General features: G+C 35.5%; 1 protein-coding gene across 2 annotated transcripts; it reads left to right on the forward strand.

Moving 5' to 3' along the window:
- Positions 1 to 9,489: 9,489 nt before the first annotated feature.
- On the forward strand, positions 9,490 to 13,675 carry LOC149256543 (mechanosensitive ion channel protein 10-like). Of its 2 annotated transcripts, XM_089460768.1 has the most exons (6): positions 9,490 to 11,428; positions 11,538 to 11,661; positions 11,900 to 12,193; positions 12,360 to 12,562; positions 12,836 to 12,960; positions 13,050 to 13,675. In XM_089460768.1, the coding sequence occupies exons 1-6, from the start codon at positions 9,786 to 9,788 to the stop codon at positions 13,127 to 13,129; spliced, it is 2,469 nt and encodes an 822-aa protein (XP_089316894.1). In that variant the 5' UTR covers positions 9,490 to 9,785; the 3' UTR covers positions 13,130 to 13,675. The 2 variants fall into 2 exon arrangements, with proteins under 2 accessions (XP_089316894.1, XP_089316893.1); XM_089460767.1 differs by having other exon boundaries at positions 12,836 to 13,675.
- The last annotated feature ends 267 nt before the right edge of the window (positions 13,676 to 13,942 follow it).

Here is a 13,942-nt window from a genome sequence, read left to right on the forward strand (position 1 = left end):
CTTAGTGTTGTATGTTGATGATATGCTTTTAGCAAGCAAAAGCATTGAAGAAATCAACAAGTTGAAGACTCAGATGGCAAGGACGTTTGATATGAAAGATCTAGGAGCCGCAAGACAAATTTTGGGCATGGAGATTTTCAGAGACAGGAGCAATGGTAAGCTGTGGCTATCACAACAGAAGTATGTTGAGAAAATACTTTTGAGGTTTGGTATGAACAATGTGAAGCCTGTGTCAATCCCTTTAGCTTCCCATTTTAAGCTTTCTTCGAGTTTATGTCCTAATACAGATGAAGAAAAGGATTATATGTCTCGAATTCCTTATGCCAATGTAGTAGGATGTTTGATGTATGCGATGGTGTGTACGCGACCAGATATTTCTCATGCAGTTGGGGTTGTCAGCAGGTACATGGCAAATCTGGGTAAAGAACACTGGTCAGCAGTGAAATGGGTGCTTCGGTACTTGAGAGGCACAAGTAGTTATTGTATTTCTTACAATAAGAGTAGTGAATTTGTTTGCGGATATGTTGATTCCGATTTTGCAGGTGATTTGGATAAGAGAAGATCAACTTCAGGGTACGTCTTTACTCTTGCAGGTGGAGCTATAAGCTGGATGTCAAAGCTACAGAACATTGTTGCTTTGTCCACTACTGAAGCAGAATACATTGCTACTTCTCATGCTTGCAAAGAGGCGGTTTGGTTGAAAGGTTTGCTTGGTGAGTTTGGTAGGTTACAGGATAACATCAAGTTACTTTGTGACAGTCAAAGTGCAATACATTTGGCTAAGAATCCGGCCTATCATAGTAAGTCAAAGCATATTCCAATCAAATATCATTTTGTAAGACAGGTTATCACTGAAAGGGGAGTTTCTCTTAAAAAGGTGCATACAAAGGAGAACTGTGCAGACATGTTCACGAAACCAGTTTTGTTGGAGAAGCTACGCTGGTGTTTGGCTTCTCTTGGCTTGCAGAAAAGATAAAATAATAATAACAGGGCATCAGGCGAATTGTTGTCAAGGTGGAGATTGTTGAGATTTTTTGTTTTAGTCAAATAGGCAAAAATCTCTGAAGGATGACAACAATAGGGATTCAGTTTCTAGATTAGCTCCAGGTTGTTGGGAGGGAGTTAATGCCTCCTATATTTGATGTGAGGGAGTTATGAGGCTGTTAGATTCTCTATGCTATATAACAGGCAACCATTCGGATGGTTTGCTGAGAGTGTGAGAGTTTTGTGAGGCTTTCATGATGTAATCTCCTGATTTGATTAATAAACTCCTGATGCCTATGTTTGGTGGACGTAGCCCAGATTGGTTGGGTGAACCACGTTAAATACTGTCTCTTATGTGCTTGACTGTTCTGCTATGTGTTTAATTAATTTGCTGTGCCTCTGAATTCCAACAGACCCATGACCACCATTAACTCCAAGTTTTTAGCCATGGTTTCTACCTTTATTTTTCTTAATCTCAACTTTATTTTAAATTTCATCTACATTATAGGACCTCATGGTAAAGGGGCGGTGCGGTTTCGTATGTGGCCAACTCTCCTTGTTGCATGTTTAATTTTAGACTCGTCCTCTTTTGATATTAAGAAATAGTTTAGATTCGTTTCCCATTCCATAGTTCTATTTGGATTTTTGTACGTTGAAGAAATCTTTGAACGGGAAAGCCTCTTCAGCACACTCAAATTTTTCAAATTGCTTTAGTTTCTTTCGAGGAAACGAGTCTTTTAGCGTTTACGTTCATTTATATTTATTTATTATATTATTTCAATTGAAATGAAAATATATATATATATATATATATATATAATTTATAAGTTAATGTAAATCATTATAAAAAAATAATATATATATATATAATTTTTAAGTTAATGTAAATAATTATAAAAAATATGGGTATGGTTTTGGTTTTTGTTATGATCATTTTTTTGTTTATCTATATTGTATTAAGAATTATAAGGAAGCTAGCTCTCGAAGTAACTCAATTCTTGATTTCTTGATTTCCGTCTAAACGAAATATTATGTGCGAAGAGGTTCGTGGTTGAAATCTCTTCAATTCACTTGTGTGTATAAAAGAGACATGTACATGCGCACTTAGAGGTTATAGTGATAAAGATTGGAATCGACCCTATATCATGTGAGTATAAGATTGGCCCAATTGTGAATTCCTCCATATACAAAAACAAAAAAACAAAAAAAACAAAATAATAATATAATAATAAAAAAAGTTTTGCTACATAAAAATAGCTTAAATCCATTTTACCTAATAGGTCTTCTTCACTCATGTGAACTAGTTACATCAAGTAAAGAGATTTATTATGATGTTATGTTTTATTATATATGTTTTGAATATTAAAAGTATTTATAAATTATAAATTTAAGGGAAAGAAAAATGTTTTTCATCCTTACACTATTTTTTAATATTTCTTTTTATGCATTTTTCATAAAAAAATTGTTGATGTCTTACCATGTTTATTTCCTTTATTGATATAATAACAATAAAAGATATTTGATTTATTAGTTAATAATTCATTTTTTAATATGATATATACATGATTTATATTTATATTTTTAAATCCCCGATTAGGATGTGACCTAGTTGTTTAGAACTATGGGAATCATTAATATGATGGGGAATAAGGGCGGGGGATGGCGGTATCTCATCCCTCACACACCCAGTTGTATGGAAAAGGTGGCAGCATGCATGTGTAGTATTAATCGCGAGGAGGAAGGTGGCAGGGTCACTCATATTCTGAAGATTTCGAAAGGTGTTCCTCCATTGTGGTCTCATAACTCTCAGATGATGAGAGTGACACTGGTATTCGAAGAGCTAGGCTATAGAGATCGGCAAGCATTGGAGGCTCAAGTGCCTGCCACCTACGAGTGTTTTATTTCGTCCCCTTGCCAGTCTTCTCTCCCAAGTATGTACTTATGGCAGTCTCCTTTCTTACAACTCCCTTTGTTCGCTCTATGTCTTTGGTTTTTCGATGGTGAAGTGTGTACATTAAGATATCTAGAGTTCATGGGAACCTACCTTGTGAAAGGTGGAAGGAAATTATGGTTTTCTATGGAAAATTGTCTGTTGCTCAGTTTGTTGTTATATATATTTCAGCATCTTGCTTTCGCACATGGGAATGTGTTCGAGGATTTTGGTTTGGGATTTCTCTAGTTTTGCATGTTGGTCTGCTTGTGGGAACAACCCTAACATTATTTTGGTGCGCTTGTTTCATATGTCCTAGGTATTTCTAAACATGGCTCTCCTTTCTCTATTTGACTATCTTGGTTTTCGTCGACTTGGGGAGACTTGGGTGGTAATCTTAAACCTCCCAATCCATACACATTGCTCTTTACCTGTCAATTGGTGGGTTGGTAGACTTATAACTCACAGTAACATGTTTGTATGCCTGGATATTCCTATAGGTCCTTCTGTGTCGAGAGGGTTTTTGGCTCTTAAGTTTGTCATCAACCGAGCAACTACTATTATCAAGCCCGGGTTCGGGGTTAGGCACTATAATGTTCCTTTGGTTATTAATCTAGTTATCAACCTCATGATACGCCTATCATCTGTCACTGGCTCTTTGACTAGTGGGGGTCGTGGACACGACATAAAACAAGGGTCGCATAGTGGTACCATCCAATCCCAACCTCGACCTTCAACAAGCCGAGGCCGAAAAACTACTTCCCACCTTATTCATGACACAACCAATGTATTTCAAACTGGCACTTTGGTTCAAGTTCGCCAACTTATCTCAAGTTGGGAAGTTGAATTGAACCACTAGGCAGCAGCATCAGATGTGGATTTGGGTGATTCACAGAACTTGTTGCCTGATCTAGGCCACTCCAGAGGAAGGTCCTCCCATTACAAGCAAACAATGTATCTTTATTGGATTATGAAGAACATTGTAGCCAAATCTTTGGCTACCCGTCTAGCTGAATCCTCCTAGACAGATTATGGACCTACTGAAATTCAAAAGGATCTCTAGTTGATTCAGTTTGAACTCCAACAACAAAATGGCCTCCTCACTTGCATTGAGCGGCACATTCCGTGCATCCTTCAATCCTAACTTCCAGGATCTAGTTGAAGGATCCAGACCCAGTGGATTCTTCAGATGACTAGTATCATGGTTGATTCAATTTTGGCTTTAATTTTGTCATATGCAATCATTACAGTTTCTAGTTTATGATCTTAATCATCTAGTATATAGAAGGCTACATGATATTCAGACATCTATCTATATATATATATATATATATATGTATATATATATATATATATATATATATATATATATATATATATATGTATATGTATATATATATATATATATATATATATATATATATATATATATATATATATATATATATATATATATATATATATATATATATGTATATATATATATGTATATATATATGTATATACATATATATATATATATATATATATATATATATATATATATATACATATATATATATACATATATATATATATATATATATATATCTGTTTGATAGTCTTAAACTTTTCTACTTTTGGATGGCATATAATGTCGTTAGGTGACCAACATATCTGGTTTCCTGTCGAGAAAGTTGAGGCCACCTAACGATTTGAATTTTGCATGTAACCTGCCTTTTGAAGAAAATTAATGGAGAAGGTCCTGCCAAGCTTTAAAATATATATATATTTATATTTTTTTTAGATGTTTTTAATATAAAAATTAGAATTCAACTCACCGGGTATAGAGTAAATGGTGACAAGATGTTATGTTAAGGTACTCCATGGTGCAAATGTCACCGGTTCAAAACTCCATGGGAAAAAATTATAACCATGCTAAGGGCAGGTGTGACCCAGGGCGGTGCGATCTCCGAGTGATTTTGACAGTTTAGATGCCCCTAGGTCGCAACTACTTAAGCCATAAGTTAGGTGTGCCAGTCTCAGGACTCACATAACCTAGAAAAAAAATAAATAAAAAATAAAAGAAAAAAAAAAAAAAATATATATATATATATATATATATATATAATAGAATTAAAGAAAATAATATCACAATTATATATAGAGAAAAAATGTCATGTAATACAGAATTGAAAATGGTTTCATCTTCAACAATAAGAAAGTTGAAGATGAAAAGCATTTTCTCTTAAAATGTCCTAAGCATACCAAAATTAAATTCCAATTTCAAATTATTTGTCATACTACCAAATTTCTTTAAGCTTTTAACTAAATAAAACTATAGCTATCTTGGAATGCTTCTCTTAATGTTTTCCAAGCACATAAATAAAATTATAAAGATTTCCAAATAATCTCTTACGTCTTAAATGCCCAATATATGGATTCGGTCTCAATAGACGGTAATCATCATCATTATCTCTCTCACACACACACATATTCATTAAAAAAACAACATTTCAACATGCAATGAACACTTTAAGCAACCTTTCAGGCAAACAAAACAAAGATTAGTTCTATGACCCTAATAAATGTGATAATATATTAATGTAAAAGAAAAATATTACATATAATAGTTGATAGTTTATCAAAATTACTTTTCAGATAATGATCTCCATTCTCCTTAAAAGGAAATCATGGACCAATCATGTATTAATCCTCAGATTAATATGGTCATTAGTATCGAGGATAACATAGGTCATCATATCACTTTATTTCTAGGACATATGATGACTAAAGTATCAAATGTGGATGGCATCAAGATGTCGAGTCTTGGCAAAAACATTGGGGAATATAGGAAATTGTCATCTTACAGGATATCAACAACATTAAAAAAATATTAAATCTAAGTTTAAAGAGAATGTGTGGTGCAATAAAGAGCTAGAAAAAAAATGCTCTAAAACATACAAGGAGGTAGTCAACTTTAGTCTAGAAGATCAAAAGTATCTTTTAGTTCTAAAGAAAATCAACATTGTTAAAATATGAACCAATTTCCACGAGCTACATAACAACATTTCACATTGAACAATTTCTAAAACATAATGGAATGCAAGACTTTATCACCTTTGTGACACTAAGCAAGTTGAAGATGGAAAACAGTTTCCCCTGGAGTCCTTTGCAAACACCCAAATTAAACTCAATTTCAAAATATGTATTACAATTCCCACTTTCATAACCTCCCGAGTCATCAAAACTATAGTAATCCTAGGATGTTTCTCTTACTATTTGAACATAAAATAAGATTATAAATAAATCTAAATATTTTTTTCCCTCTTAAAATGGAAAAGACTAATTATAATCTCAATAAATATTAATCATCAACATCATATTAATACATACTAAATATACTAAATCAAATTGATATTAATTAACTCTTATATCTTCAAATATCCTTAATATATTAATCAATTCCTAAATCTCTATCATTGGAATATAATTTTTTTAAATATTAAAACAATTTTAAATTCATTAAAAATATAAACTAAATTAGTATTAATAAATAGCAAATCAACGGAGCTTGTGAAACTCTCCTCCGAATAATTATATGTCTTCCTACCTACTTTTTATCATAATTAATGAAATTGGTAAGACAAATGTGGTGCATTGTTAATTGTTTTTTTAAGAAAAAAACTTGTAATTTTATTTAACTTGAAACAAGGAACAAAATTACATTTTGTAGATGTTAAAATAATTTGGTAAGATAAGCCTCTTGACTTATGAGCAATAACAAGGGAAGATGTAAAAATTACATAAAAAATGTTGAAGTTAAGTGTGGTAATAATCACTAACTTCTCTTTTTTGCCTTTCTTTTTCTAAACCTTCTACCAACCCCCTAAGTTGGGGTCAATTGAAACCATTGCCAGTCCATTTCCTAATGTCTACGATGGGGTTTCTTTGTCTGAGTCTAAACTCTAAAAAACATGCACTCTTTATACCCCTCGTCCCATTTTCGTTGTATGCCTCCGTTTTTTGCTATTATGGTGCTTGGATCTCCTCTACTTTGGTGTCCTTCTGCATATGGAATGTGTCGCCATTTTGAACCATTACACCCCCTTCAGCTTGGTTTATAGGGTTCTCCATGGTTTCCTCTTATTCCTCTTCTAAGAGGTAGGGATCAAAAGGCTTCCATCCTTTTGTTTTTCAGGTTTGCCCCTTTTTCTTTTTTTGCATCATTTTTGCCTACGGGCATGTGTTCTACAAGTGTCTTTGGTAACATATATGACATCTGAATGACATATTTTCATAATCTAACAATTGGGTCCACTATATGTTTTTGTGTTTCAACTGAATGTGATTTGATAGACCTTTAGTAAGGTTTATTTCAACACATATTTTGATGAAGGTGAATAGACCTTTCTCCATTCTTTCCAGGTCCATATTTTTTAATGTTCCCAGTGTGTTTTCAATTTCCTTTAAAACCTTGTGGTGTCGAAAAGGAAGGGAGAGCTTTGGTACTCTCACCCATATCGACATTGTTGAGACCACTCTATTTGTGGCATCAAATCAGAGAACCAAGGGGTTATGAAGGGCCCAATTCATCCCCAAAACCATGGCCCATCATTTAATACTTTATCCACATCTTCTCTAGTATCAAATTGAACAAAAAAAAATGCTTGGAACATAAATAAATATCACAATTTCGGGTCCAAGTTGAGAAAACACATTAGTGTACAACATCAGATCTAGGCCAAAAACTGTTAAACTTGTAAATTACAACACTAGATTGGAGAGCCAAAAAAGGATGGGTCGCCTTTGAGAGATTAACTTCCATGTCAGGAACTTGTTTTGTTTGTTCTACAATGTAAGGTCTTCAGTTGTATTGAGGTGGATCCACTAGTTTGGAGCCCTTCCCTTGCTTTGCATCCTTGTAGGAGACATATCTTCCCAAATTTTTGGATCTCGGGGCACCTCTACGCAACCTCAGGTTTAAGTTTATGGTAGAGTTTATGGAGATGCGGTGATCATTCATCTGAAAATAATTTTGAAGAATCGTTCCTTCAAAAAGGAGACATTGTGTATTTATGGGAATACCTAACCTCTTCTCTATACATTGCTTCAACTTTTGCACAAAATGTGAATCCATGATCCATAATAGGGGAGACTTTTCGTGTAGATATTTGATAAAGATTTGGAATTTTTCCTTTTCCAGACCTTCCTCTTTTACCTCTTGCTCAAAATGATGAGATCCACACTTGACAATAGATGCATGTGCCCCCACAGCCTACTCTCTCGTCAGAGCAATGTGGTGGCAAAAGCCCCTATCAAAGGAATAGTCATTCAGCAGCCCAAATGGGCTTGACCATCGCGACCTCTTTAACAGATCAGTTGAGTACTCGACCGACCTACATCATTGTAGAGTCGTCCCCTGCCCAGCATGAAATCTCCTTTCGCATTTTCGGCTAAGAAAAAATGAGATGGCCTAAAGGATCCATATTTTTTCTTCATCTTCGTCCTTGCTTCCCATGCTTCTAAGTGCGTGAAGGGTTTATAAAAGCCACCAGAGAGTAGCGGCCGAAGAACTCCCTAGGAAATCATATTCCGTCGCCAACTATGTCATCCATAAAACTGGGCTCGGATGCTCCATTCTGTTGTGTAGGTTGCTTGTCTGAAGTCACCATCTCCAAATTTATGCTTAACGAGAAGTCGTCGACCTGACCTGCAAGTAAAACGCTAATGTGCATGACGATCTCCATCCTTGCTCCAATACCTTCTACTCTCTCCACTAATGAATCATTAATTTAAATTTTAATAAAAATTATTGTGTATTTATTTTTTTGCTGACTACCCTAAATAATTTTTCCAATTAAAATATAACATAAATTATTATATAATCAATTTCTAATAACTTAAAAAAATATTATTAAAAATTATTTGTATAAATAATTAATTTCACTTTACAAAATTATCATTTAACAAAAACGATCTAGCACATTTTTTATCATTTCATTAAAAAAAACTCTTTAAATAAAAATATTCTTAAAAACCATATTATAAAATAAATTTTAAATTTTAACAATTAAATTAAATTAGATTTAAAAATAAAAATAAAAATATTATGAAATAAATAAATATTAACAATTAAATTAAGTTTATACTTTATTTAACATCGATGGATTTCAACCACTATAATCTCTAAGTATATCTGTCCCACTATTTTAAAGCACTATAATCTCTAAGTATATCCATCCACTGCGTAAAACCAAAAAAAAAACTGAAAATAAAAACATGAATCATGGATCATTTACACAAGTTTACATATCATAGATTTATCAAATAAACTAAATCCTCTGAACAAAGCCATCTTTTAATATTAATATCAAAAGTAAACTAATAATAATTATCTGATCATCTTAGAATGCCCGAATTACTGTTTTAAATTTAATATTCATATTAAAAGTAAACTGAGAATGATCAGAGGATGTATACTATACCGAAGCATAGTTTTAAATTGGAGAAATGTCCATATGATACAGTGGATATCTGTACTCGTACTCCTACTGATAATCCATTGAGATTTATAACTCATTATTCCACATGTTCACATCACTAACGACCTTGTTGCCCAGCTAGCTGTTTTAAATTTAACAGGGGTCAAAAGAAGTTGGCGATTGAGAAATGGGCTGGGGCCAGTGCCGAGATGTAGTCATGTTCTGAGCATGTGGGATATGTAAGGCCAGACCTGGCTCTGCAGCACAAGCTACTTATGGAACCTTCGGAGTGGCTTCGCAGAGGGAATTGAAGCTAAGAGTTTAGCCTTTAACATGCTCATCGACTTACAGTGAGTGACCAATCTGGATTTCCATACTGATAGTTGAATCAAGGCGCGGGAATCGAGATGGATGACCTTCCTAAACCAGAGGTGCTGAGTGCCATTCCCGAGAGTCCCGATGGAACAGACCAGGTCGTCTTGATCATCGACACAAATCGGACAAATCAGACAATGTTGAACGATGGTGGTGTCGATTATCTGAGAAACGGGAAGTCGAAGGAGGAGAAGAAAAGCAGAATCGATGAACCCATAAAGCCCGCTGAGCAGCCCGAGGCCTTGGATGATTCGTTGGGCTCGACTCAGTTCACGCGAGAGCTGAGTCTGGCGAACATTTACCAGGGGAGTGGAAATGTCGGGTCCTCCAAATCGTTTTCCGTTGATTCTGATAATCTTGAGATCGACTGGAATGATGATCGCACACGAAAAACAGGGGTAGGTGAAATTGAATTGGGAACTAATAATTCACGCAGCCCAGAAAAACAGAAATTATCTGAGGTAGAAGCAGAGATAACGAGGGGCACAGTTCCTGCGTTGTCTAGATCGATGTACTCAAAACCGAAATCAAGATTTGTCGAAGCTCGACAGAGTCCTTCGAATGTTGTCGAAGGGAGCACCAATCCTTTCTTGCAAAGATCGCCCGACAGAACTTCGTCCACCACGCCCCGCGCCAGCCCCTTTAGGCAAAAGTCGCCTGACAGAGCCTCTGTCACCACACCCCGAGCAGCCACTCCCAGGACAATTGCTGAGGAAGAAGAAGACGATCCTTTCAAGGATGATGACCTTCCAGATAAGAAGAAGAAGCATGAAGTGGGCATGTGCCTGTTGTTGGAATGGACTGCCTTCGTTGTGCTGGTGGGGATGTTGATTTCGAGCTTGACAGTGGACCGCCTGGAGCATCACATGGTCTTGGGGTTGGAGATATGGAAATGGTGTTTGATGGTATTGGTTGTCTTCTGTGGGAGATTGGTTTCAGGTTGGTTTATTAGTATTCTTGTCTTCATGGTCGAAAGAAACTTCATTCTCAGGAAGAGGGTTCTTTACTTTGTATATGGACTCAGAAAGAGCGTGCAGAATTGTATTTGGCTCGCTTTGCTTATTCTGGCATGGAGTCTACTGTTTGATCCCCAGGTTGAGCGCTCCACCAAGAGCCATAAGGTGCTGGCCTATGTGACCAGGCTATTGGCTGCCTTTTTTGTAGCTGCAGTCATATGGTTGTTTAAGATTCTGTTGGTGAAGGTCATGGCTTCTACTTTTCATGTCAATACTTTCTTTGACAGAATCCAGGAGTCCATCTTCCATCAATATGTATTGGGGACTCTCTCAGGCCCTCCTGTGATGGAGATTCAGCAGAGCCTGAGGGATGAAAGGAAGCTCCCCAAGTCCAGTAATGATGACAAGATGCCTGTGGAAGGAATTCAGGTGAGCTTCAGGAGTATAGGGGTGAGCAAGAGGAAGGGTGGTGCTGGAGGTAAGGAAGAAGTAACCACAGATGTCATCAATGTGGAAGAGCTCACCAAGTTGAATCAGAAGAATGTGTCTGCTTGGAAGATGAAGAGATTGATGAAAGTCATCAGGCATTCTGGACTTTCTACCATTGCTAATACTATTGATGAGTCAGAACATCGTCGTGATACTGAGATTACAAATGAACTGCAAGCAATTGCTGCAGCAAAGAGCATTTTCAAAAATGTTGCTAAGCCAGGGGCCAAGTTAGTATATACATCATATTTTTTCTTCATCTTGCATGATCTCTTTGGTGTTTTTCTGTTGAGTACTAAAAATACTGGTTTCTTTCTAATGGGATTCCATATTTTACAGGTATATAGAGGAAGAAGACCTTCTAAGGTTCTTGAAAAAGAGTGAGGTGGAATCAATATTTCCCCAATTTGAAGGAGCAATTGAGACTGGCAAGATCAAAAAATCTGCTCTTAAGAATTGGGTGGTATGCATTTTTAACTCTGATCCTTAGTTCCTATATTTTTCTCCATTGTAATGTATGCTTCCATGAATTTGATGCTCTCAGCATTGCCAAATGACTGGCATTATCCTTCTCTAGAGTTTCTTGAACTGAAAAAACTAGATTAAAGATATAAATTAGTCCGTTGTTTTACATTTAGAATTCTGGGATTGCTACCATGTCAATATGTTTTAGACCTCTCACAATTGGGCTTATATTTCAGGTGAATGTTTATCTAGAAAGGAAATCGTTGGCCCATTCTTTGAATGACACCAAAACTGCTGTAAAACAGCTACACCAAATTGCCAATGCAATTGTAACAGTAATCATAATAATTATCATTTTACTTGTTCTGGGGATTGCCACATCCCATGTCATTTTGCTGGTATCATCTCAGCTGGTATTAGCAGGCTTCATATTCGGGAATACCTGCAAAACAGTCTTTGAAGCAATTGTGTTTGTGTTCGTTATGCATCCCTTTGATGTTGGTGATCGATGTGTTGTTGATGGTGTTCAGGTAAGGGAAGAATGCTGAGAGTAGTCAACATTATCTGTGGCAGATTGCAATGTCACTGTTTAGTTTAACTTTGTCACAAGCATTATTCCTTCTTTATGACCATGCTGCAGAGGAACTCATCTTACCCAATTTGGTTTTTACTAATAAGTACTCCCATTTATTACAGATGATTGTGGAAGAGATGAACATTCTCACAACAGTTTTCCTGCGATATGATAATGAGAAAATATACTATCCAAACTCGGCACTTGCTACAAAACCCATTAGCAATTTTTATCGGAGTCCAGAGATGGGTGATTCTGTGGAGTTCACTGTGGATGCTTCCACCTCAATTGAAAAGATTGGTGCACTCAAGGAGAGGATAGCAAAGTAATTAATTTTATCCTTCATTTCTTTGGCTTATAATTGTTGGTACTCTAGGTTCGCATACCCAACTGATTTGATTTAGTGAAATAGATCAAATGGTTGATTTGTTGTGTTTATCATAGTTCTCTCTGAATTCTGATGACAGTACGAAATCAATGGTTTGTTCAATCAATCCAGATCCTGGAACCAGATTGAAACGCATAAGTTTCCCTGTCTGGCCTTGCAAATTTTCTCTTTTAGTAGTATAACTGGTTTTCTTGTACCCATGCTCTGCAGATATCTCGAAAGCAAGCCACAGCACTGGCATCCAAAGCATAGCGTGGCCGTGCTAGATATACAAAACCTGAGTACAATGAAAATGGCCTTGTATACCCAACACACCATAAACCATCAGAACATGGGTGAGAAATCGAATCGAAGATCTGAACTTGTATTAGAGATGAAGAAAATTTTTGAGGAACTTGACATTCAGTACCATTTGTTGCCCCAGGAAATCCATATCAAGTTTGTTGGCTCAGCCACAAATCAAATTCCACTGCAATGCTGACGTCTGAAGTTTTGGAAAGCTAATCGCTGGATCCCTATTTTGGGGTTATATGCTCTACCATTCATTTATATCCCCTGTATTGCAAGTATAGGCTGTACCATTCATTTTATCCCGTTAGCTAATGGCAGTTCCCAACAATATCTGAAGATATGTGAATCATAAGGTTACTTTTGTGCGAAAGTGTAAATTTAAGCGTACTACAGTTTCTCTGGATTGCAATACCCATCAATTTCAACATGTACCTCGCTTGCTGATCCCACTTAGAACTGTATTAGAATTCTCTTCCTTTGGTGGATTGATTGTTTTTCAAATTGTGTGCCAAGTCAAGTATGCCTCAGTTCTGTCATGTTGCATCGTTTTCTGAGATGAGATTTGATGCGTGTAAAATGGGACTGCTGTCATGTTTCATCGTTTTCTGAGATGAGATTTGATGCGTGTAAAATGGGAATGTTAAATGAGTTCCATTTGAATTTTTTTCCCTTCAGAGGAATGTATCAGCATTTTATTTTCAAAAATAGTTGCTAATTTTGAAGTCATAGACTCAGAAAATTCATAGCCTAGTTTTTTTATGTTTTCGATTTTTTCCAAGTATATTTGTCTGTTTATTTTGTCTAAATTTTACAAAGACATAAATTTTATTTTGAGAGAACTTGGTTGTTTTATAGGGTGCTGAATTTATTTATACATTTGAACTAAATTTATTTATTTATTTAGGAACATATTTTAAATAGCAAAAAAATCACAATCTTATTTAAAATTTTAAGGGCGCTGAATCTATTTATACATTCAAGATTCAAGTTAAATCTGTTTATACATTCAAGCTAAATCTATCTATG

Source organism: Pinus tabuliformis, chromosome 7, assembly GCF_031772625.1.
Source record: "Pinus tabuliformis cultivar Carrire ecotype Pingquan chromosome 7, CPIR1, whole genome shotgun sequence".
Taxonomy (NCBI): domain Eukaryota; kingdom Viridiplantae; phylum Streptophyta; class Pinopsida; order Pinales; family Pinaceae; genus Pinus; species Pinus tabuliformis.